Source organism: Pan troglodytes, chromosome 7, assembly GCF_028858775.2.
Source record: "Pan troglodytes isolate AG18354 chromosome 7, NHGRI_mPanTro3-v2.0_pri, whole genome shotgun sequence".
Lineage (NCBI taxonomy): Eukaryota > Metazoa > Chordata > Mammalia > Primates > Hominidae > Pan > Pan troglodytes.
In genome coordinates, this window is record NC_072405.2 from 116007592 (window position 1) to 116033269 (window position 25678).

At 38.9% G+C, this 25678-nt stretch overlaps 1 protein-coding gene and 1 long non-coding RNA gene across 6 annotated transcripts in view; one reads left to right on the forward strand and one right to left on the reverse strand.

Annotated features, from left to right (window-relative positions):
* The window catches only part of ZFPM2 (zinc finger protein, FOG family member 2), a 483598-nt gene extending 464541 nt beyond the window's left edge, over nt 1-19057 (forward strand). For all 5 annotated transcript variants that reach the window (XM_009455782.5, XM_001158075.7, XM_063817340.1 and 2 more), the window contains 3 exons: nt 3213-3419; nt 13224-13448; nt 15554-19057. In XM_009455782.5, coding sequence (XP_009454057.4) covers nt 3213-3419; nt 13224-13448; nt 15554-18045 — 2924 coding nt within the window. In that variant the 3' untranslated portion in view covers nt 18046-19057. The remainder of the gene's footprint in view (nt 1-3212; nt 3420-13223; nt 13449-15553) is intronic.
* Nucleotides 12862-25678, reverse strand: part of LOC129135752 (uncharacterized) — a 271628-nt gene continuing 258811 nt past the window's right edge. Inside the window, exon 3 of the long non-coding RNA XR_008536800.2 lies at nt 12862-12947. This is a non-coding gene — a long non-coding RNA (uncharacterized LOC129135752). The remainder of the gene's footprint in view (nt 12948-25678) is intronic.

A 25678-nucleotide genomic window follows, 5' to 3' on the forward strand; every position in this document is an offset into this window, starting at 1 on the left:
AGTCTAAAGTTAGGGAAATATTACCTACCTCACAGAGTAATTGACAGGATTAAAATAGATGAATTACATAAACCACTTAGCTTATCAGGCTCAAAGAAAGAACTCCTGGCTGGACACCATGGCTCACGCCTGCAATCCCAGCACTTTGGGAGGCCAAGGCAAGAGGATTGCTTGAGCCCAGGAGTTCTAGACCAGCCTGGGCAACATAGTGAGACTCCATCTCTACAAAAAATATTTTAAAAAATTGGCCGGGCTCGGTGGCTCATGCCTGCAATCCCAACACTTTGGGAGGCCGAGGCAGGTGGATCACGATGTCAGGAGATTGAGACCATCCTGGCTAACACGGTGAAACCCCATCTCTACTAAAAATACAAAAAATTAGCTGCGCGTGGTGGCAGGTGCCTGTAGTCCCAGCTACTCGGGAGGCTGAGTCAGGAGAATGGCATGAACCCCAGAGGCGGAGCTTGCAGTGAGCAGAGATGGCGCCACTGCACTCCAGCCTGGGCGACAGAGGGAGACTCCGTCTCAAAAAAAAAAAAAAAAAAAAAAAAAAAATTAGCCAAGAGTGATGGTCACGCCTGTAGTCCCAACTACTCACTGGGGTGACTTTTCTATAATTCTTAACCTTCACACCTGCTCATTTATAGGGCAATAATGATGTACCTGCCCAGTCCTGCCTACACATGTTTTTGCTGTTTTACCTCTATTTGTTCTTCATGAACTAATAAAAACATCACCTTGGATAGCTTGTCTAACTTCTCCAAGAAGTGTCAGTTACTCAGTCCTCTCACATTTTCTTTAGCATGATGGAATGACACTCTTAATGTGATATTGTAATATATTTGCATATATGTGTGTATTCTAATTGTAGAGTTGCATGGGAAGCCATAGCGCCCAGCCCAGCATGCAGCAGAGATTTCAATGAATAGCCGATTAATGAATGATTTGAAGGATTAAATCCAAAGATAACTGACTTTCTCTTCAAGTCCAACAGTACATTTTCAGTCCAATTTAGCCTTTTAGAATGATATGCTCTGACTAAACCATCAAATGAGATAAAGTGATAAAGATAATAAAATTTGAAACATTATTGGGTACATCTGAAAACACAAATATATATTACAACTGCTGAGTCATTTAATGATGCACACAAATGATTTTTTGTTCACTTTTATTTGAAGTTAGTATTTTTGAATTTAATTTTACTTATTTACTAAATATTTTGGTTCAGAATTTGAGCATAAATACTCTTGAGTCGTCCTATCTTATAGCTTACCACAGTGATAAAGATTATTTTTGGCTGGGCATCTTCTCTAAAACCTCAATTTCTCTTGGGCACCTGAGTCCAACTCTTTCCTTGCTTTTGTGAAAGGTACACATAGCTGGACTTATCAATAATGTAAAGTTAATGATGACTGAAGTCTAGTGACTCTGAAAGACCATATGAACTAAACCTGAATTGTGGTTTCTTGCTGTGTCTCCCCTATCTCTCCGTTACACAGCCTCAATAAACTGTATTTCAGTGGAAAGATAAGGTGCAAATGATTAAATGATTACCTTGTCTACAGTTGCAAGTAGTTTGGATCTGAATGCCCATAAGGGAAGGAAGGAATAGAAGCTAATCACAGAAGCCTTCAGGGGGGAGAACAGCAGAAATACCACCACTCACACTTTCATCGCTCCTCTGATTTCGACATGATATGGTTTAGCTTCTATTATTTGAAAAGAAGTAAATCAAAGCAAAATGAATCTGTTTTATTCAACTGTGGTAAACTTGTATGCTTTCAGATACATTCGTTAAAAGTAGTTGTTTTACTTTTCTAGCATTTTAGTGTATTTGTTTGTTACTTTGAAACTTTCACACAAATTTGGGATCTGTAGTCTTAACTTTATTTTTTAACAATCATATACTCTCACAGATGGTGTTTTGTTTCCTTACCTTTAAAACTTAATCAGCTGGCTTAATTAATTGCCCAACGTTTCTCTAAAACAATGTTCTGATTCTTCTGTGCAACTCTGCCATATCATATGCTGTTGTTATCTTTTCCACCAGATTTTTACCACAAGTTGTTTAAAAACCATGAGCTCTAAGGGTGGAAAAAATGAAGTGCAGTTGAAAAGACAGTTATGTTGAAAGATAAACAGAGCAATATGACTTATCAAAGTGGGTACAAGTTTTGGCTGCTTAATGAGTGCAATACACAGCCTTCCAATCTATACACAATGAAAAAAAAAGAGCTTTATAACATATCAAGTATGCTACATTATTTCAGGCATAACTGTATAGGATACATATCTAGGCCTGAGAGTGTAGATAACAAAATATAAGTGCTTTGCCTGTCTAAACATGTTAAATAAACGAGCATTCGCTATCACATTCCAATACATTAGATGTACTTGCATAGTTAATTTTTCTTTTTTAATGCACAACATGTGATCGTTGACGTGCAGTGCCAGAGTATATCTCAGTGTTTGAAGAGACATTTCTTTTCATCTAAACAAATCTTTATTTAAATGAGCCTTTTTGAAAAGGATTTTTGGCATATCTTCATTTCAGGAAGTTCAATCAGGGTAAATGGAGATGAAGAAGCTACATTATACAGAATATTATATAAGTAAGTAAAGATCATTCAGCCAGAAAATGGTAGCAGACATAGCAGAGTACAACTACCTGAATTTCATTTTAATTTTCTAGATTTTAGGAGTTTTTGTTTACTTGTTCTGTAGTTTGGGCATTGGTATTGATAGGATGGAAGTATTTCATGGGGGGAAAAGAAGGAGAGAGATAAATAACTTTTTACTTTCATAAAATATAGAAAGAATAACTCCAAATGCTCATATGAAATACATTTCAGCAGTTGGGTCTCTACTATGCTGGTTTTTAGGTACTGTCTCAATCTACTGATAAGGTTACTGATTCAGGCAAGCCCCAGAAAGCAAACAATTGACAAAAATCTCTACAAATTATGTTTATACTGTACTTGATTCTTAGTCTCCTCCTACTTCTGGTCACTAAATCGTTCATTTAATGCAAGGAGTACAATTTTCCACACAGGAAGCAAGAGGAACACAGCTGTTGCCTTGATCAAACACTCCACTCCAGTAGAAACCAGTGTGAAAAACATGAGAAGGTGCTATGGACATCAATCTAGTTTACAACAGACTCAAGCATCCTATGTCAATTTTATCTTTTTCTTTTTTCTTCTTAATAGGGGGTCAGCTTTGGTGTACAACTACGAAGGCCATCTCTGAGGGTGAAGAGCTAATTGCCTTTGTGGTGGATTTTGACTCAAGGCTACAAGCTGCCAGTCAGATGACTCTCACAGAAGGGATGTACCCTGCACGCCTGCTGGACTCAATTCAGCTGCTTCCTCAGCAAGCTGCCATGGCTTCTATTTTGCCCACAGCTATTGTCAATAGTAAGTGCTCAGTGCTGTGTAGCCCAGCTTTAGAGGTGATGGGAATTTATGGGAGAAAAAAATGTCTACTGACAAGAAACCAGGAACAGACCTTTTTCCTTCAGTGTTGTGGTTTCATTTTATCTTTTTTTTTTCTTTTTAAATATTTAATTTGAGAAAATGATGTTACTTTTTTTTTTTATACTTTACATGTGCACAATGTGCAGGTTAGTTACATATGACATGCTGGTGCGCGGCACCCACTAACTCGTCATCTAGCATTGGGTATATCTCCCAATGCTATCCTTCCCCGCTCCCCCCACCCCACAACAGTCCCCAGAGTGTGATGTTCCCCTTCCTGTGTCCATGTGTTCTCATTGTTCAATTCCCACCTATGAGTGAGAATATGCGGTGTTTGGTTTTTTGTTCTTGCGATAGTTTACTGAGAATGATGATTTCCAATTTCATCCATGTCCCTACAAAGGACATGAACTCATCCTTTTTTATGGCTGCATAGTATTCCATGGTGTATATGTGCCACATTTTCTTAATCCAGTCTATCATTGTTGGACATTTGGGTTGGTTCCAAGTCTTTGCTATTGTGAATAATGCCGCAGTAAACATACGTGTGGATATGTCTTTAGAGCAGCATGATTTATAGTCCTTTGGGTATATACCCAGTCATGGGATGGCTGGGTCAAATGGTATTTCTAGTTCTAGATCCCTGAGGAATCGCCACACTGACTTCCACAATGGTTGAACTAGTTTACAGTCCCACCAACAGTGTAAAAGTGTTCCTATTTCTCCACATCCTCTCCAGCACCTGTTGTTTCCTGACTTTTTAATGATTGCCATTCTAACTGGTGTGAGATGATATCTCATAGTGGTTTTGATTTGCATTTCTCTGATGGCCAGTGATGATGAGCATTTTTTCATGTGTCTTTTGGCTGCATAAATGTCTTCTTTTGAGAAGTGTCTGTTCATGTCCCTCGCCCACTTTTTGATGGGGTTGTTTGTTTTTTTCTTGTAAATTTGTTTGAGTTCATTGTAGATTCTGGATATTAGCCCTTTGTCAGATGAGTAGCTTGTGAAAATTTTCTCCGATTTTGTAGGTTGCCTGTTCACTCTGATGGTGGTTTCTTTTGCTGTGCGGAAGCTCTTTAGTTTAATTAGATCCCATTTGTCAATTTTGGCTTTTGTTGCCATTGCTTTTGCTGTTTTAGACATGAAGTCCTTGCCTGTGCCTATGTCCTGAATGGTAATGCCTAGGTTTTCTTCTAGGGTTTTTATGGTTTTAGGTCTAACATTTAAGTCTTTAATCCATCTTGAATTGATTTTTGTATAAGGTGTAAGGAAGGGATCCAGTTTCAGCTTTCTACTTATGGCTAGCCAGTTTTCCCAGCACCATTTATTAAATAGGGAATCCTTTCCCCATTGCTTGTTTTTCTGAGGTTTGTCAAAGATCAGATAGATAGTTGTAGATATGCGGCATTATTTCTGAGGGCTCTGTTCTGTTCCATTGATCTATATCTATCTCTGTTTTGGTACCAGTACCATGCTGTTTTGGTTACTGTAGCCTTGTAGTATAGTTTGAAGTCAGGTAGCGTGATGCCTCCATCTTTGTTCTTTTGGCTTAGGATTGACTTGGTGATACGGGCTCTTTTTTGGTTCCATATGAACTTTAAAGTAGTTTTTTCCAATTCTGTGAAGGAAGTCATTGGTAGCTTGATGGGGATGGCAATGAATCTATAAATTACCTTGGGCAGTATGGCCATTTTCACTATATTGATTCTTCCTACCCATGAGCATGGAATGTTCTTCCATTTTTTTGTATCCTCTTTTATTTCATTGAGCAGTGGTTTGTAGTTCTCCATGAAGAGGTCCTTCACGTCCCTTCTAAGGTAGATTCCTAGGTGTTTTACTCTCTTTGAAGCAGTTGTGAATGGGAGGTCACTCATGATTTGGCTCTCTGTTTGTCTGTTATTGGTGTATAAGAATGCTTGTGATTTTTGTACATTGATTTTGTATCCTGAGACTTTGCTGAAGTTGCTTATCAGCTTAAGGAGATTTGGGGCTGAGACAGTGGGGTTTTCTAGATATACAATCATGTCGTCTGCAAACAGGGACAATTTGACTTCCTCTTTTCCTAATTGAATAATCTTTATTTCCTTCTCCTGCCTAATTGCCCTGGCCAGAACTTCCAACACTGTGTTGAATAGGAGTGGTGAGAGAGGGCATCCCTGTCTTGTGCCAGTTTTCAAAGGGAATGCTTCCAGGTTTTGCCCATTCAGTATGATATTGGTTGTGGGTTTGTCATAGATAGATAGCTCTTATTATTTTGAGATACATCCCATCAATACCTAATTTATTGAGAGTTTTTAGCATGAAGGTTGTTGAATTTTGTCAAAGGCCTTTTCTGCATCTATTGAGATAATCATGTGGTTTTTGTCTTTGGTTCTGTTTATATGCTGGATTACATTTACTGATTTGCATATATTGAACCAGCCTTGCATCCCAGGGATAAAGCCCACTTGATCATGGTGGATAAGCTTTTTGATGTGCTGCTGGATTCGGTTTCCCAGTATTTTATTGAGGATTTTTGCATCAATGTTCATCAAGGATATTGGTCTAAAATTCTCTTTTTTGGTTGTGTCTCTGCCAGGCTTTGGTATCAGGATGATGCTGGCCTCATAAAATGAGTTAGGGAGGATTCCTTCTTTTTCTATTGATTGGAATAGTTTCAGAAGGAATGGTACCAGTTCCTCCTTGTACCTCTGGTAGAATTCGGCTATGAATCCATCTGGTCCTGGACTCTTTTTCATTGGTAAGCTATTGATTATTGCCACAATTTCAGCTCCTGTTATTGGTCTATTCAGAGATTCAACTTCTTCCTGGTTTAGTCTTGGGAGAGTGTATATGTCGAGGAATTTATCCATTTCTTCTAGATTTTCTAGTTTATTTGCGTAGAGGTGTTTGTAGTATTCTCTGATGGTAGTTTGTATTTCTGTGGGATCGGTGGTGATATCCCCTTTATCATTTTTTATTGCGTCTATTTGATTCTTCTCTCTTTTTTTCTTTATTAGTCTTGCTAGCGGTCTATCAATTTTGTTGATCCTTTCAAAAAACCAGTTCCTGGATTCATTAATTTTTGAAGGGTTTTTTGTGTCTCTATTTCCTTCAGTTCTGCTCTGATTTTAGTTATTTCTTGCCTTCTGCTAGTTTTTGAGTGTGTTTGCTCTTGCTTTTCTAGTTCTTTTAATTGTGATGTTAGGGTGTCAATTTTGGATCTTTCCTGCTTTCTCTTGTGGGCATTTAGTGCTGTAAATTTCCCTCTACACACTGCTTTGAATGTGTCCCAGAGATTCTGGTATGCTGTGTCTTTGTTCTTATTGGTTTCAAAGAACATCTTTATTTCTGCCTTCATTTCGTTACGTACCCAGTAGTCATTCAGGAGCAGGTTGTTCAGTTTCCATGTAGTTGAGCGGTTTTGAGTGAGTTTCTTAATTCTGAGTTCTAGTTTGATTGCACTGTGGTCAGAGATATAGTTTGTTATAATTTCTGTTCTTTTACATTTGCTGAGGAGAGCTTTACTTCCAACTATGTAGTCAATTTTGGAATAGGTGTGGTGTGGTGCTGAAAAAAATGTATATTCTGTTGATTTGGGGTGGAGAGTTCTGTAGATGTATATTAGGTCTGCTTGGTGCAGAGATGAGTTCAATTCCTGGGTATCCTTGTTGACTTTCTGTCTCATTGATCTGTCTAATGTTGATGGTGGGGTGTTAAAGTCTCCCATTATTAATGCGTGGGAGTCTAAGTCTCTTTGTAGGTCACTCAGGACTTGCTTTATGAATCTGGGTGCTCCTGTATTGGGTGCATATATATTTAGGATAGTTAGCTCTTCTTGTTGAATTGATCCCTTTACCATTATGTAATGGCCTTCTTTGTCTCTTTTGATCTTTGTTGGTTTAAAGTCTGTTTTATCAGAGACTAGGATTGCAACCCCTGCCTTTTTTTGTTTTCCATTTGCTTGGTAGATCTTCCTCCATCCTTTTATTTTGAGCCTGTGTGTGTCTCTGCATGTGAGATGGGTTTCCTGAATACAACACACTGATGAGTCTTGACTCTTTATCCAATTTGCCAGTCTGTGTCTTTTAATTGGAGCATTTAGTCCATTGACATTTAAAGTTAATATAGTTATGTGTGAATTTGAACCTGTCATTATGATGTTAGCTGGTTATTTTGCTCGTTAGTTGATGCAGTCTCTTCCTAGTCTCGATGGTCTTTACATTTTGGCATGATTTTGCAGCGGCTGGTACCGGTTGTTCCTTTCCATGTTTAGTGCTTCCTTCAGGAGCTGTTTTAGGGCAGGCCTGGTGGTGACAAAATCTCTCAGCATTTGCTTGTTTGTAAAGTATTTTATTTCTCTTTCACTTATGAAGCTTAGTTTGGCTGGATATGAAATTCTGGGTTGAAAATTCTTTTCTTTAAGAATGTTGAATATTGGCCCCCACTCTCTTCTGGCTTGTAGAGTTTCTGCCGAGAGATCCGCTGTTAGTCTGATGGGCTTCCCTTTGTGGGTAACCCGTCCTTTCTCTCTGGCTGCCCTTAACATTTTTTCCTTCATTTCAACTTTGGTGAATCTGATAATTATGTGTCTTGGAGTTGCTCTTCTCGAGGAGAATCTTTGTGGCGTTCTCTGTATTTCCTGAATCTGAATGTTGGCTTGCCTTGCTAGATTGGGGAAGTTCTCCTGGATAATATCCTGCAGAGTGTTTTCCAACTTGGTTCCATTCTCCCCATCACTTTCAGATACACCAGTCAGACGTAGATTTGGTCTTTTCACATAGTCCCATATTTCTTGGAGGCTTTGTTTGTTTCTTTTTATTCTTTTTTCTCTAAACTTCCCTTCTCGCTTCATTTCATTCATTTCATCTTCCATCGCTGATACCCTTTCTTCTAGTTGATCACATCAGCTCCTGAGGCTTCTGCATTCTTCACGTAGTTCTCGAGCCTTGGCTTTCAGCTCCAACAGCTTCTTTAAGCACTTCTCTGTATTGGTTATTCTAGTTATACATTCGTCTAAATTTTTTTCAAAGCTTTTAACTTCTTTGCCTTTGGTTTTAATTTCCTCCTGTAGCTCATAGTTTGATCGTCTGAAGCCTTCTTCTCTCAACTCGTCGAAGTCCTTCTCTGTCCAGCTTTGTTCCATTGCTGGTGAGGAACTGTGATCCTTTGGAGGAGGAGAGGTGCTCTGCTTTTTAGAGTTTCCAGTTTTTCTGCTCTGTTTTTTCCCCATCTTTGTGGTTTTATCTACTTTTGGTCTTTGATGATGGTGATGTACAGATGGGTTTTTGGTGTGGATGTCCTTTCTGTTTGTTAGTTTTCCTTCTAACAGACAGGACCCTCAGCTGCAGGTCTGTTGGAGTTTGCTAGAGGTCCACTCCAGACGCTGTTTGCCTAGGTATCAGCAGCGGTGTCTGCAGAACAGTGGTTTTTCATGAACCGTGAATGTTGCTGTCTCATCGTTCCTCCGGAAATTTTGTCTCAGAGGAGTACCTGGCTGTGTGAGGTGTCAGTCTGCCCCTACTCGGGGGTGCATCCCAGTTAGGCTGCTCAGGGGTCAGGGGTCAGGGATCCACTTGAGGAGGCAGTCTGCTGGTTCTCAGATCTCCAGCTGTGTGCTGGGAGAACCACTGCTCTCTTCAAAGCTGTCAGACAGGGACATTTAAGTCTGCAGAGGTTACTGCTGTCTTTTTGTTTGTCTGTGCCCTGCCCCCAGAGGTGGAGCCTACAGAGGCAGGCAGACCTCCTGGAGCTGTTGTGGGCTCCACCCAGTTGGAGCTTCCCTGCTGCTTTGTTTACCTAAGCAAGCCTGGGTAATGGCTGGTGCCCCTCCCCCAGCCTGGCTGCCACCTTGCAGTTTGATCTCAGACTGCTGTGCTAGCAATCAGTGAGGGTCCGTGGGCATAGGACCCTCCAAGCCCGGTGCAGGATATAATCTCCTGGTGCGCCGTTTTTTAAGCCTGTCGGAAAATCGCAGTATTCGGGTGGGAGTGACCCGATTTTCCAGGTGCCGTCTGTCACCCCTTTCTTTGACTAGGAAAGGGAACTCCTTGACCCCTTGCACTTCCCAAGTGAGGCAATGCCTCGCCCTGCTTCAGCTCATGCACGGTGTGCTGCACCCACTGACCTGCGCCCACTGTCTGTCACTCCCTAGTGAGATGAACCCAGTACCTCAGATGGAAATGCAAAAATCACCTGTCTTCTGCGTCACTCACGCTGGGAGCTGTAGACTGGAGCTGTTCCTATTTGGCCATCTTGGCTCCTCCCCCTCATTTTATCTTCGTGTGTGTGTGTGTGTGTGTGTGTGTGTGTGTGTGGTCAATCGTCCTGGGAGTGTAGAAAGAACCCTTAACTGCAACCATTTCAAGTCAGATTCCTGAATGTCACACACACACACACAAAGCTGATGTTCTACATGAGTTCAATAATATTCAAGGCTACTTAGCTGTGAGAAGGCGAGCACCTTTCATTAATGCTTCTATAGTAGAAAAAAAAAATGTGGTATTCTTTAAGGGCCGTAGACTTAAAAACTTGAAAAAAAGAAACAACATACGAAATCAAAGTTTGATTAGATATACTAACAAACAAAAAAGAAGTGTATCCTGGATAAATCAAGACATCTGCTAATGCAAAAAGGTAAAAAAAAAAAGAAATGCATGATAAGCTTAGAACACTTTATATGGAGAATTTTTAAGTACGCCCTGGCAAATTTACCTTTGTGATTTTACTTTGTAAAAAAGAAATTGAACTTAGTTTGTATTTTTGTGTCACAGAATGACACTTCATATGACACAAAATCAGTCGTCTGGAGTCCCAAGATCTGTGTTCTAGCCATATCTGATTTTATCTAGCTCTATGAAAACACATGAGTAGCAGACACATCTTAAGAGGAGAATAGATTCTGAAGTTAGTAGGTAAGCAAAAAATTGCATCTAATCAAAAATAAATATACTTTAAAATCTCTGAGACTCTGAATGAGGCAAAAGAGAAATCCAGAGACACAATGATGTCTTGATATTAAAATAAAATATTTAACTGCAATTAGATTCTTGCTGTAATATCATCCTTTAGATTAAAGAAATTATCAGATGAGTCTGAAATTACTGTGCATTCAATCAATGATATAGTACTTCCCATCTAAGCTAGTATTATTGGATTTCCTTATGGTAAATGTACTTATTTTCTTTCCTGTATCTTTACTTTGATTCTGATAGTGAGGAACTGGAAATAACATGGCCCAACCTGAATTTGAGGCAAAAGGATTTTATTGCCAAAGATTCTAGGAGTATCTGATGTTATTGGGAAGCTACAATGTATGGATGTTAATTCTAATTATAGTGGAGCGTGTACTCTATTTGCTTTCTGTAGCAAGACAGCTATTTATGTCAAATAATTCAGCATAGATGCAGAGAGCTTTTGCTTTCATTCTGAAATTAGTGAGTTAAATTCATCCTGCTTAAATGGACCCTTTACTAAACTGTGTAGCCTCATGAATAGTGTAAATGAAATTAACTTGGAAGGGAAGGGTTAAATAATAAACAGTAGTAGCATATAATTTTAAAATTAAATGTTAATTTGAAACTCTATTATTATACTTACTATCCTTACTTCCCTTTCACTAGAATTTGATCATTAGTTTTTCTCCTTATCACCTTTAATGTTATCTCCCTGAGCCATCTCCTTCACTACCATGGGCTCCACCAACAACCATAAATAACAGTTCACAAATTATAAGATCAGCCATTTCTGCAGAGTTTTAGGCCTCTGTTGCCATTTTTCCCATGTTCTTCTGTATTTCTTACAGAAATATCAGATTCCACATGTCTAACGTGAACATGTGCCACTGTTTGCCTGGCTTAGTCCCATTGTACATTTTTATCTGGCATCCCTCTGGATGGTGACTTCTTTCCTCTATGAAAGTCCTGAGTTTGCACAATACAAGGTCAGATTTGGTCACCCTGTACATGCCCTAGCCTGAAGACATCACCTCTCCATCCTCTGTTCCCTGTGTAGATGAATGAAGCCATTACTGACACAGAAGCTTGGGAGCAAAGCAGAGCCTTAGTCGTCCGTTCTAGAATCTAATCACCAAGCATTGTTCATGACTTCTAGTCAGTTCTACTTCCTCAGCATAATTCTTCCTCTCTGCCACCCTTGCCATGGAGGCATTATGGAAGAGTGATTAAGACCAGATTCCAATCCCATTTCAACCACTGATGGCGGTCATGGATGGGCGAGTTACTTAACACCAGTCTCCTCACCTATAAGTGGATGAAGGGGGAAAAAACACACGTGAAGAAATTTACCATGAGTGAACACATGAAAATGACACGTCATAGCATGACCTGATAAATATGGTACCAGTATTAGCTGCAGCTCAAACCCTGTTGTGTTTCCCTTAGAGTACTGCGGTTACCTCCCACCAGTCAAAACTCTTTCTTCCAAATTCACTACCTTCAAAACTAGACTCCACTGCTATGATTCTGATTATGCAATAATATCATCTGATTATGTCAGTGTCTTGCTTAAAATGATTGAGTGATGCTTCGTAATCATTAAGACAAAATCTAAAACTTGTTGAGAGTCTGCAATTCTTTCACAGTCTATCCCTGCCTCCTACAGCCTCTTCTCTCCCAGACCTATCATGTTCCATGCCTCAACAGTACAGAAAAGCCTCCCAGCTCCTCTCTCAGGCTCTCATGGCTTTCCCTGAGCTGCCCATTTGATCAGGATGACCCAACCCCTCTTCTCCACCAAACCAGCTTAATTTCATCCTTCATACCTCAGCTCAGGCTGAGCTCATCATCTTCCCTCTAAACCCATCTCTAATCTCCTCCCTCCACTCCTGCCATCAGCCTCTTTTCCATGCCCTGGGGCATTCCTCAGATACCTCCATCAGAACAGTAATTATTAGGCTGTAATGTAATTAGCTGACCACATGTCCATCAACCCAAGGAGACTGTATGCTTCCTAAGGGCAGCTGTTTCATCTTTCATTTTGTTTTATACCCAGCCGAACACAGAGTTGGGCACATAGTAGCCACTCTGTATTTACTGTGTTAAAAAAAAAAAAATGGTGTCAGGGGTTGACATCAGGGCTAACATTAGTTCAGCCCTTACATCCTTACCTTTTAATCAATCAGATAATTTACATCACTATAAATGAATATTTTTTCTAACCATAAATACAATTTAAAATAAATATCTTAGGCCAGGCAGTGGCTTACGCCTGTAACTGCAGCACTTTGGGAGGCTGAGGCAAGGTGGATCACCTGAGGTAAGGAGTTTGAGACCAGCCTAGCCAACATGGAGAAACCCTGTTTGTTTCTACTAAAAATACAAAAATTAGCCAGGCGTGGTGGCGCTCACCTGTAATCCCAGCTACTTGGGAGGCTGAGGCAGGAGAATTGCTTGAACCCAGGAGGTAGAGGTTGCAGTGAGTTGAGATCGCACCACTGCACTGCAGCCTAGGTGACAGAGTGAGAATCTGTCGCAAAAAATAAAATAAAATACAATCAATATCTTGTGTTTTAAATGTTGGAGTCTCCTCTTTCTAGAGTCTGTGGGAAGTTAAATTGCAGAGTACATTTCTTTAAAAGTCGAGTCCTATGCTGTAGAACAACACCAAAGACTGTTACTTATCTGATTGCCCAATTAAGAACCTGAGAGCCGAGTCTGAGAAAAATTGAACTAAATGCTGCTTTACCCACAGTTGGTTTCAAATGGACAGCAGCAAATGTGTCTCTTGTGTTTTTGCCTGCAGAGGATATATTCCCTTGCAAGTCCTGTGGCATCTGGTATCGGAGTGAGCGGAATCTGCAGGCCCATTTGATGTACTACTGCAGTGGGAGGCAAAGAGAAGCTGCTCCGGTGTCAGAGGAAAATGAAGACAGTGCCCATCAGATTTCCAGCCTGTGCCCCTTCCCACAGTGCACCAAGAGCTTTTCAAATGCTCGAGCTCTAGAAATGCACCTGAATTCACACAGTGGTAAATGCCCCTTTTGTTTCTTCTGTTGCTCCAGAAGACTCTATTATTTTTATAAATATATATGCATTACATGTATACATCTATATCTGTCTATCTGTAGCTATATATAACATCAAAATCAAACTTTCTGGGTCAACCAGTGTGATCTTATGCCACTTATACTCAGCATATGTTACTCAAAGGACTTGGGTCTGAATTCTTTTCTTACAAATTCAGTGCTCTGACCACAGGCCAAATCATTCTATTTGTTCTCAACTGAGGTTTTAAAAAAGCACATTATTTTAAAAAGAAAATCTCAATACCCTTTGAATATTGACATTTATTGCTTTAGTGTCAAGCAATCTTTGGAAACTGATCATAGTGTTTCCTATATGGTAGGGAAGAAATAATAGGTACATAAATATAAGTGTGTGCTGAATTGAAATAAAGCTACTCTATTGATAGATCTAATTAAAATTACAGTTCAGGGATGTTTACTTTTAAATATGGATCAGTAAAATATTTCTGACTTCCAAAAGATGCATCATAACAGCTTAGGTGGTTTTTATGACATTAAACTACTTTTAGTACTATGTTTTAAAATCCCTTAAGAAAAAATAGGCTGAAAAACAAATAAGCTTTTTAAGGCCCTCTCAATAGCAAGGTGGCAACTGTTTCTATTTAATTTGGAATTGTATGCCAGCTATTTTTAGTTTCATTTCATAGCATTCTAATTATCATATTTTTTAAAAAAATGAATTTAATCAAATATACAGAATTCTATTAACTTTAAATAATTTTAGGTACATTCTTACATGGGACAAACTAGGGACTGAGAATCATAGTTTTTCAGCACCTGTAATACAAACCTTGTAGGACACCTCTGGGTGACTTTCTTAGTGGTCTTTGCCTAGATTAAATAATTTTAAAATGGAAACATATGTTGAGTTTTAAGCTACTGTTGTAACCTCCAGTGCTCTAGTACAGTTCAAGCTTTTGTCTTTGAACCTGTAAAAGTAGGTAATTTCCTTTCTGCTCATCCTCTTTCCTCTCCTTACAAATGAGCTATCTTCATATAGATAATAAAGCAGGGGAAGCAGAAACATATTGGTTGTCTCAGATGGTGAGTAAGGTCATGTACAAAACAAAAAGAACAGAATACAAGGGGTCCTTTAAGCTAAATGGAAAAAAAAATGAGTATTATTAGATTCATTAAGGAGAAAAAGAGACAAGGATAGGTAGTCCCCTTTTATGACTACAGGACTAGGTACCTCTGCCATGTTTTCAGCTTATGAATATAAAAGGCAGTCTTATTCTAGTCCAGAGTACAGAGGGGATAAGCCAAGCCTGATTTTACCATATGCTGACCAATGGGAGCTAGAGTCAACCTTAGTGATGCTTACCCACCACAGTCAATGGTAATATTCAAAATATTTAATCATGGACTAGAAATAGGCAGTGATCAATCAGCATGGATGCCAATGCAAAATGACTATATTAGTGTACTGGTAGACTAATATAGTCCTGGATAGAGCCCTGGATAGAGATAAACTATGTTCAGCAAAACGACTGCATAAAATTTTAAATTTATATTAATATAAATTAAGATTATATTAATTACTTTACAAAATGGTTTCTATTTGGCTTCTTTAGAATATAACCTATATGTAGTGTACTGAGAGTTATTTGATTTGCATTGTTTTCAATAGCAACCCTAATGAATGCTCACTTATTCCTAATGTAGAGGCTAATGTTATAGTGAGGTTATTGGATTAGTAATTATAAAATCCGAGGCTTAGGCATGGCTTCATCACTTAATAGCTTTATTAACATAATCAATTCCTTTAGCCTCCTTCAGCGTGTTTCCTCATCTGTAAAATGGAGACACTGACACTTATTCCACTTTGATGCCATAATATTCATGAAAGTACTTTGAAAACTATAAAGTGCTATTAATATTATCATACACAGTAAGAGATGTCACAAGAAAACAGTTAATATCACGAATGAAATTTTGAAAGATTTCATTCCTATTGTGTTGCAAACATTAGGTCATTAGAAAAGGTCCCTGTCATTCAAAAACCAACACACGTTTCTCATTGTTCTTATTTTGTATGTCTCTCTAGGAGTGAAAATGGAAGAATTCCTGCCCCCTGGTGCTAGTCTAAAATGCACCGTCTGTAGCTACACTGCTGATTCCGTGATCAACTTTCACCAACACCTGTTCTCCCATCTCACTCAAGCTGCCTTCCGATGTAATCACTGCCATTTCGGCTTCCAGACTCAGAGGGAGTTATTGCAGCACCAGGAGCTCCATGTCCCTAGCAGCAAACTTCCCAGAGAAAGTGACATGGAACACTCTCCAAGTGGAACCGAAGACAGCTTACAGCCAGCCACAGACTTATTGACCAGAAGCGAACTTCCCCAGAGCCAAAAGGCCATGCAGACTAAAGATGCGAGCTCTGACACAGAGCTGGACAAGTGTGAGAAAAAGACTCAGCTCTTTCTCACGAACCAGAGACCGGAGATACAGCCTACAACAAATAAACAAAGCTTTTCTTACACAAAAATAAAGTCTGAGCCCTCTAGTCCAAGACTTGCCTCATCTCCAGTTCAGCCTAATATTGGGCCTTCTTTCCCTGTGGGCCCTTTCCTATCTCAGTTTTCTTTCCCCCAAGATATCACCATGGTCCCTCAAGCTTCAGAGATCTTAGCTAAGATGTCTGAACTGGTGCATCGGCGACTGAGGCATGGCAGTAGTAGCTACCCTCCCGTCATTTACAGCCCTTTGATGCCCAAGGGGGCTACTTGTTTTGAGTGTAACATAACATTCAATAATTTGGATAATTATCTAGTGCACAAAAAGCATTATTGCAGCAGCCGATGGCAGCAGATGGCTAAGTCCCCAGAGTTCCCTAGTGTGTCAGAAAAGATGCCTGAAGCTTTGAGTCCCAACACTGGCCAAACCTCCATAAACCTTCTCAACCCAGCTGCTCATTCTGCTGATCCTGAGAATCCACTTCTTCAAACATCTTGCATCAATTCTTCCACTGTCTTAGATTTAATTGGGCCAAATGGGAAGGGCCATGACAAGGACTTTTCCACTCAAACTAAGAAGCTCTCCACCTCCAGTAACAATGATGAGAAAATTAATGGAAAACCTGTTGATGTGAAAAATCCCAGTGTCCCCTTAGTGGATGGGGAAAGTGACCCAAATAAGACTACCTGTGAAGCTTGCAACATTACCTTCAGCCGGCATGAAACATACATGGTCCACAAGCAGTATTACTGTGCTACACGCCACGACCCTCCACTGAAGAGGTCTGCTTCCAACAAAGTGCCTGCCATGCAGAGAACCATGCGCACACGCAAGCGCAGAAAGATGTATGAGATGTGCCTACCTGAGCAGGAACAAAGGCCTCCACTGGTTCAGCAGAGATTTCTTGACGTAGCCAACCTCAGTAATCCTTGTACCTCCACTCAAGAACCCACAGAAGGGCTAGGAGAGTGCTACCACCCAAGATGTGATATCTTTCCAGGAATTGTCTCTAAACACTTGGAAACTTCTCTGACGATCAACAAGTGTGTTCCAGTTTCCAAATGTGACACTACTCATTCCAGTGTTTCCTGCCTAGAGATGGACGTGCCCATAGATCTCAGCAAAAAGTGTTTATCTCAGTCTGAGCGGACGACCACGTCTCCCAAAAGGCTGCTGGACTATCACGAGTGCACTGTGTGCAAGATCAGTTTCAATAAGGTAGAAAACTATCTGGCCCACAAGCAGAATTTCTGCCCGGTTACTGCACATCAGCGTAATGACCTGGGTCAACTGGACGGCAAAGTGTTTCCGAATCCAGAAAGCGAACGAAACAGCCCTGATGTCAGCTACGAAAGAAGCATAATAAAATGTGAGAAAAATGGGAATTTGAAGCAGCCTTCCCCTAATGGAAACTTATTTTCATCCCACCTAGCAACTCTGCAAGGCTTGAAGGTCTTTAGTGAAGCCGCTCAGCTCATTGCTACAAAAGAAGAAAACAGACATTTGTTTCTTCCACAATGCCTTTACCCTGGAGCAATAAAGAAAGCAAAAGGAGCTGACCATCTTTCTCCATATTATGGAATCAAGCCAAGTGATTATATTTCTGGTTCTCTTGTCATCCATAACACTGACATCGAGCAAAGCAGAAATGCAGAAAATGAATCTCCTAAAGGCCAGGCTTCCTCAAATGGGTGTGCTGCGCTGAAGAAAGATTCTCTGCCATTGTTGCCCAAAAATCGAGGAATGGTAATAGTGAATGGTGGACTGAAACAAGATGAGAGACCTGCTGCCAACCCACAGCAAGAGAACATTTCCCAGAATCCTCAGCATGAAGACGACCACAAATCTCCCTCGTGGATCTCTGAGAACCCATTAGCTGCCAATGAGAATGTCTCACCAGGAATTCCCTCAGCAGAGGAACAGTTGTCTAGTATAGCAAAAGGTGTGAATGGTTCCAGCCAGGCTCCAACCAGTGGGAAATATTGCCGGCTGTGTGATATCCAGTTCAACAACCTTTCAAACTTTATAACTCACAAGAAGTTTTATTGCTCATCACATGCAGCAGAACATGTCAAATGAACTAACTAAACATCAGTCACCTTTGGTATCAGTGTTTAGTATGTTGTTCTAACCAGTCCAGAAAAAAAAAATAAGCTGTTTGTTTGAATTACATCTGGGCAATCAGGAGATAATTCATTATGGCTGAGTTGAAGACTTAAGGTGTAATTTCATTACAGTCCATTAGTAAAGTGTATTATTGGTGCCATTTTCAAAAAAAAATTAATTTATTTTACCAGCAGTATTCATAGCTGTGGTTATGTTATTTTTTATTTAAAAACTTTATATTAAAGTCATTTGTAATGTTATTGTATAGTTATTGTGTAGCACATATGGTTTGCACTGTATAGTAGCTTTTAAAGAAAATAGTCACAAACAATACAGAAAAGCATTTTAGAAATAGCTTCAAAAGCACTTGTGTATCTTGATTTTTTCTTATATGCTGTTGCAGATATATGTATATGCTAAAATATAACTTGCAAAGATGTTCTAAATACACATGCTATAAGTTCGCCTTAAGATTTCAATTCTTGGATAATCAGGCTCCGTTTGCACTTTATATTTTAGCAGATACAGTCTCTTAGTCACTAGGCTTTGCATTTGTATGTAGCTGTATGTTTCCGTCCATTTTCTTAATCCTGAACCTGTATGTTAAATGAAGATGACAATTTTTTTCTTGTATAGTACTTGTATTTTCTTTCGCTGATGCAGCTCTGTCTCAATTTTTAAATCTTTGCTGTTAAATGCAATACTTTGTAAAGAATGAACAAAATTACTGGAAGCAGTATTGTAAGTAATGAGGTAGTATTAATCAGTTTTATCTTTTGAAAGGCACAGTCTAAATCGAAACCCTAAACTCAATGCTGCAAGTATGAATTTAATTCATATATAAGATCTATTTAAATATAAGAGTAGCAATACTGCACCTGGTGATCACAAATATAATGTTCTACTTCTGATAGAAATAATTTCTCAACAAATGTTGTTACTATGCATGTATATGGATGGAATAAAATTCCAGATTGTTGGAGAAGTTTGGCATACTTTTTTTCCCTTTAAAATAGAAGAGAAGCCCTAAATCTATTCTTTGTGATGAAAATAGTTTCCAAATGGCACCGAATGGCTGTAATAACACAATGACAAATTGGTAAAGAGAAAGATTATCCTTTACATACACCTAATTAATATAACTTGCTCTATTAAAATGAACTAGAGGCTCCAGGCCATGAAACTAGAAAAGTTCTTCATTATAACTAAACTATGTATAATTAGCAGAATCTCTCTGTCTGCCTTTCCCCATCATCGCTGCAGCACAGATAAAGAGCAATTTCATGCGTGTCTACAAAACTTACAAGCCATATGCACAAGAATCAACACAAATGTTGGTCAAATGCACCCAAGATTCAGATGAAATTTACCAGAGAGGTTTGCATTTTGAGCAATGGTGACGTGGTATGGTAAAGTGACTCTGATGAGTAAAGATGTGCAAATCTAATGCTCAGGATTTGTAAAAGATGATTGATTTTGTACATCTCATTTGTATAATCCAGGAGTTTGCATATTGAGGGTGAGTGGAGAGCAGAGAATGTGGGCCTAATGGACCAGCCAGAAGCATTGAGAGTGACTTGGCAGCCATGACGGTCTCCTACAAAATTAGAAATCTCCTGACTTGGAAAGGCAACTACCCACTTGAGGCTAAGATACACTCTTTACAGATAGATAGGTTGTGATGCACTATTATTCATCCATATTGAATCTGGTAACAACGAGCATAAATGTTGGCCTTAAGCATAACATACAAATGCTGTGACAAAACATAAAAAAAATACTATGTTGTCAAAAACATGTCTCCAGTTGCTTGTTGAGAATAACTATTTTCAGAATTGAAATCATGGAATTAACTGATGCCTTCCATTTCAGTCAGTGATTAAACAGTGAGGTGAACAGGACTAATGTACTTAATAGTGTGAAACAGGAATCTCTCAAAGTATGAGATCCTTGGGGATCAATGGAGATGTTCAGAAAGACCTTTGTGGTGCACAGGTTGGAACTGGTAGGGCTGAGTATTCTTAAGAGGACTTTCTTCCCCAATCTCTTTTTCGTCCTCTTTCCTCTTCAAAAAGAAAGAAAGAAAAAAAATTAGCCAAACCAACACATATTTATTGATTACGTGGCTTGTATCCACTATTTAGGGGATGAAGGCAAAGAAATATAACACATGACTATTTCCTCAAAGAGCTTATAATTTGATTCAATTTAGTGCTTCTCAACACTTCTCTCATTAAAATTGCCTAAGGAACATTTTAAAATGCCAGTTATTTATATAGTTTTGTACACTGGGCCTTACCCTAGATCAATTAAAGAAACACTCAAGCCTGTGAGCTCTGAGAATCTATACCTTATAAAACCTGTCCAGGTGGTTCTAATATGCAAACAGTGTTGGGAAATATTGAAAGGTAAATTAGAAGAAAATATGAAGGATAAGTGAGACTAAGTCTAGTAAAAGAACAAAAAGATAAAAGGAAGCCAATATGGGATGAAAGAGTTGGGACAGGCTGCACAAATAGGGTAGGTTCTAGAGAGGTGGATACCATGGTAAGGAAGGCTACCTTTAGGTCGCCCTGAGATATTTGTACAGGGTATCTAAAGGGTGTTTATTTCAAGTATTGTTTGTATAGTTGAAAGTAAGTTCTAGTAGCTGTTCACAGAAAAAAGAACATAGCATAGGTTGAAGTAGTGAGGTTTGGATCAGAACTAGACCCTGGAGAGTGTAGAGGAAGAAAATGGTATTTCTACATGTGGCAATCACTGTATGTTACAGTAGAAAAGTGGAATGCAACTGGCATGTGAGGGTGAAAAGTGAGTAAAAATTTTTTCAAAAGAAGATAGTTTAGATTGGAAAGAAAAGGAAGCTGAAGTGGGAGGATTGCTCGAGCCCAGGAGTTGGAGACTGCAGTCCCTTATGATCACACCTGTGAATAGTCACTGTACTCATGCCGGGCAATGTAGCAATACCCAATCTCTAAAAAATAAAAAATAAATTTAAAAAAGAAAATAAAAGTATAAATAGGGATCTGGTATCACAAGACCTTGAGTGGCAGACTAAGGTTTATGGGCTTGCCTTATACTTTGCCTCTTAAATACGTCATCAAATGAAAACTATGTTTAGGAATGGTAATAGAGTAAGTATGAGGTCTAGATGCTACACAGAGGAAGCTTATTTAAAAGGCCATAGTGATGTTTTCAAATGAGGGGGGGAAATGAGAGCCTGTACCAGGTGAATGGAGAAGCACAAGTGTGGGTACAAGATTACATAATGAATTAATGAGTAACCAACAAGACTTGGTACAAGTTAGTGAAGATGAAATCAAACAAGAAGTCAAATATCTTCAACCCACACTGATTAAAAAATGTCCCATGTTCAATAAACATTGAGGTCAAAATATTACCGTCAGTTGAGTAATCTAGTTGAAGGTAGTAAAAAGAACAATGGTTTATATCGGTTCTTCAGATTGTTGTATTTCAATCATCTATAGAATTCTAAAGCCTACTAAATGGGAATAGCTTAGTTTTCAAGTTTTTTTGTTTGTTTGTTTTTTAACAAAGCAATCCTAGGGTATTCTGTGTTGTTTCCCTTGACCACAATGGAGAACCTTTGAATTAAACAGAGAGAGTGGGAAGTTGTGTGCAAAATTAATTAAGCTGGCAGCAGAATTTAGTATATAATTGGTCTTTCAATTGCTTCTTTCTAATATGTAACACATATGAGTGTTTAAAACTACTATAATTTAAAATAATTCAGCATATATGTTTTAATATTGAAATTAAAATGGAAAATCAAGTTGTTATGGAATCTGTGAGCACTATTTGAAAACCTTTTAGCCAGTGAGAATGCTCTCATTTTCAGGCAAAACTAAGGGTCAGAGATTTTAAGTGCTCAAAGTTATAAAGCTAATAATTGAGAATCAGATACCTGGGTTTTGCCCTCCGATTACCTGCTGACATCATGTTATTTCCTTCATTAAAACAGAAGGCAAAAACTAAGGCATGTGATGATATCAATGTTAGCCAAATGTCTTGGTCTCCAATCTGTGACTTGAAAGCAAGGCAACGTCTCCCTTTAAATGCCTAAATTTCAATGACTTAAGCCCCCACCAGCTTGTATGCCAGAATATGGACTAATAAGCTATTGAGATTTTCCCAGTGTGGTGGCCCTTATGAGACTGCTCTTGAATGGGCTGAGGGGGTCAACACCACCTTCTCCAGGTAAGGACAGCTGCTTTCACACTCAGGTTTCAAGGGAAGAGACACTGCTCTCCCCTTACCACATAATCACCAGCATCAGACATGCCTCACTCTTAATAACACTGTCCATCAGTATTTCCTTAAAGTTCAGGAAAGACAGAAGAGAAAAGCAATGTACAGGATACCCCTCAAGTACTCCAGTGACCTACATCTAACCCCCAGCTTTCTTACAGGATGACCACCTGAACTCTCTGCACCGTAAGTGGATCCACACCTCTTGTGCTAAGGTGTCATAAACAATTTCACAGTAGGACCCAAAGGGAAGCAGTTTTTCGCTCCTCCTAGTCACAAGTTCACCTCTGGAATAATCACTTCCTGCCTTAATACTGACTCCTTTAAGATGCCCCCATCTTATCCTTCTAGCCACACCACATTAGATTCCACAAGTCATCAGAGCACTCAGGCCAAGGGCTGCATATCTTAAAAACAGAGGCATCAGTAGTCAGTCCGATATATTTAGAGTGAATTCACTGCCTTTGAGGCCTCTTCTCATTTTCTTTGAGAAAGTGCTTAAAGAAGAAAATATATAAAATAGGTCAATGAGAAAAAGTTGAAAGGACAGGCAAAGGGTAATTTAAATCCATACTTAGAAGGGAAACATTTCTCTAATGAAAATTGTGAAAACAAAGCAAAAACAAAAAGAACTATTCATTTCATAAGCAACTTTTTTCTATTAATTTATAGAATGGTTGAAGTTCTTGAAGTTGCCATATCTCAAACATTTTCATTCAGAAACATGTCTATTTGTTCCTGTCACTCAGTAATGTTAATAAATATAAGTTGACTGAAAATGGTGGTTTTCCCATAACTAAAGATGGTCGTTCCCCACAACAAATTGTCTTTATTCTTAAAAGCCAAAATTCCCTATAGTTTTTTTTGAAAGATTTTTTTTTTCCCAGTTTCTAATTATCAAGGATTCAAATGATCTTAACTTGGGTCACCTTGTCACATAATAAGGGAAATGTACAAGTAGGAAATATTTTTAGTTTCACAGATGCAAGAATAATTAGCAATCTCCAAAGTATTTCAGCTTTAACTTCAACATTATTCTCTAACACCAAACCTTTATAAGTTTCATTTTGAAAAGTGTCAATATTAAATTATTGACATTTAAGACTCAGAAATTATTTTATACTCACTTGTGCATAGAGCTGAGCTTAGTAATTTTCAGTGGGTTTGAAACACTCCAACTTCTAATTTCATGAACTAATATAAGCCAGTTCTGTATTCTGCTCCTGCTGGATTATCGTAAAGTAGTAAACAAAGGACTGGATATTAAAGAGTGAAATAAGTCAAAAATTTAGTAACTAGTACCTGGTACAGATTCATTATGGTGACCCTTAATAAGGGTTTCTGAATGGATTTATGAATGAATAATGGAGATAGAAAACAGCTGGTATATGAATATATGCGTGAATAATGCATGAAGAAGTAAATGACTAGTTGAGAACCTGATCTAATTAACTAATTAATGAAAAGGGATAATTTGCCAGATAGTTTTCAAACCATTGCTTTTTGATATGGGGATGCATGTTCATCATTTCACTACCATTGCAGGAAAATAAAACCACATGCATATATGAAAATCTCCTTCCTTATAAAGCCATTATCTGGCATAAGTATGTCAAACAGACAACCCTATATAGGGAAATAGTTACAAAAGTGTTGGATAGCCTGAGGGAGTTGAAAGGGATTGGGAACCTCGGGAACCCATCGTCACTCTGAAGACTGGAGGAGCAAGAGGGAAAATGGTATTTCCAAGAAACAATGATTATCATGTTGCTATTGGATCTACCACACTATAGCTTTGTAGGAAGCCAGGAGGCCAAACTCCTGCTGATAGTGAAGAATCTCAAGAGTCCAAACTAACATCTATGTCACTGATAAATCCAGAGCCCCTGAAGGCTGTACCACTGAGACTGCTGGAGATGGGGTGGCATTTGCTTCCACTTCTTGGAGTGTACCAGTTTCATAGGAATCTGCTATTGTCCACTGTTGCTGCTGCTGTCACCAGAGGTGCTATCCAAAGCAGAAAACAAGAGCTTCTCCTTTCTTCCTGTCTTTTAATATCCAACCAATAGGCTTCCATAGGCAAAAGCAAGCCAGACATCACCTGGCAAGGGAGTCTGGAAAATGTGACCTGAGCAAAGTAGGAACAGACAATCAACTGGCATAGACCAGCCTTGAGAGCTTAGCTTGAAAGGTGCTGTGTTTTCTTATCACAACTTCTCATCTTCTACTTGTATCTTTCCTTCTAAGATGGAACAGAATATCTCAACTCAATAGCTAAAATTCTAGCCACTTTCACTCGCTCTAGTGTATATAAATCTAACATAAACATTTTCTGTAGATAGGGAGAAAGGAACATATTAGTTCTTCGTGACTGCTGTGATAACAAATTACCACAAATTTGGTGACTTGAAAAAACAAAACTGTATTCTCTCACAGTTCTGGAGGCCAAGAGTCTGACATCAAGATGTTGGCAGGGCTGTCCTTCCTTCAGTGTCTCTGGGAGATAGTACTTTCTTGCCTTTTCTAGCTTCTGGTGACTGTCAGCATTCCTTGTCTTGTGTCTACATCACTCCAGTCTCTATCTCCATGGTAGCATTATCCCCTGTTCTGTCTGTCATTTCCTCCTGCCTCTCTTATAAGAACATCAATGATTGCCTTTAGGATCCACAAGGATAATCTTGAATAATCCCCCCATGTCAAGATCGTAAATCACATCTGCAAAGATCTTTTTGTCCTACAAGGCAATATTTAGAGGTTCTAGAGATTAGGACCTGATATCTTTGGGGATCGTTTTTCAGTCTCCTGTAGGGAAGTATTGAAATACTCTGGCCAATAGGGAGGTAGAGGAGAGGAGACAGACAGAAGCCATATAGAGAGAAGACAGGAGCCATCACCCTTGTCAAAAGTTATGGCTCCCAGCCAGGTTCTACAAACTGTGGCAGCACAGCAGAAATTAAGTTAATCCCAAGCTGGTGAATCTCTTGGAACTTGACTGAGACACAAATGTTATTAACAAATATCAATAATATTCCATAAAAAATAAAATATCTAAACCAACAGGTCTCAACTGATCACTCATGACCCAATCATGAAGCATAATTGAGTCTGATGACAGCTCTGCAGCAGGTGGTGTATCTATTTGCAACTTAATAAACCTTATTAATTCAGAGAATCATGAAAAATCAGACGCAGGCTGGGAAAAAGTTTACTTTGGCACTATCTAGAAAAAAGAGTTTGCTCAGTATATTAATAGAGTAAACAGGATTGAAAGAAAATAAACTGTTTTCAAGAACCTTAGCTGCTCCATTTTGCATACAAATAATATATTAATTTCAAA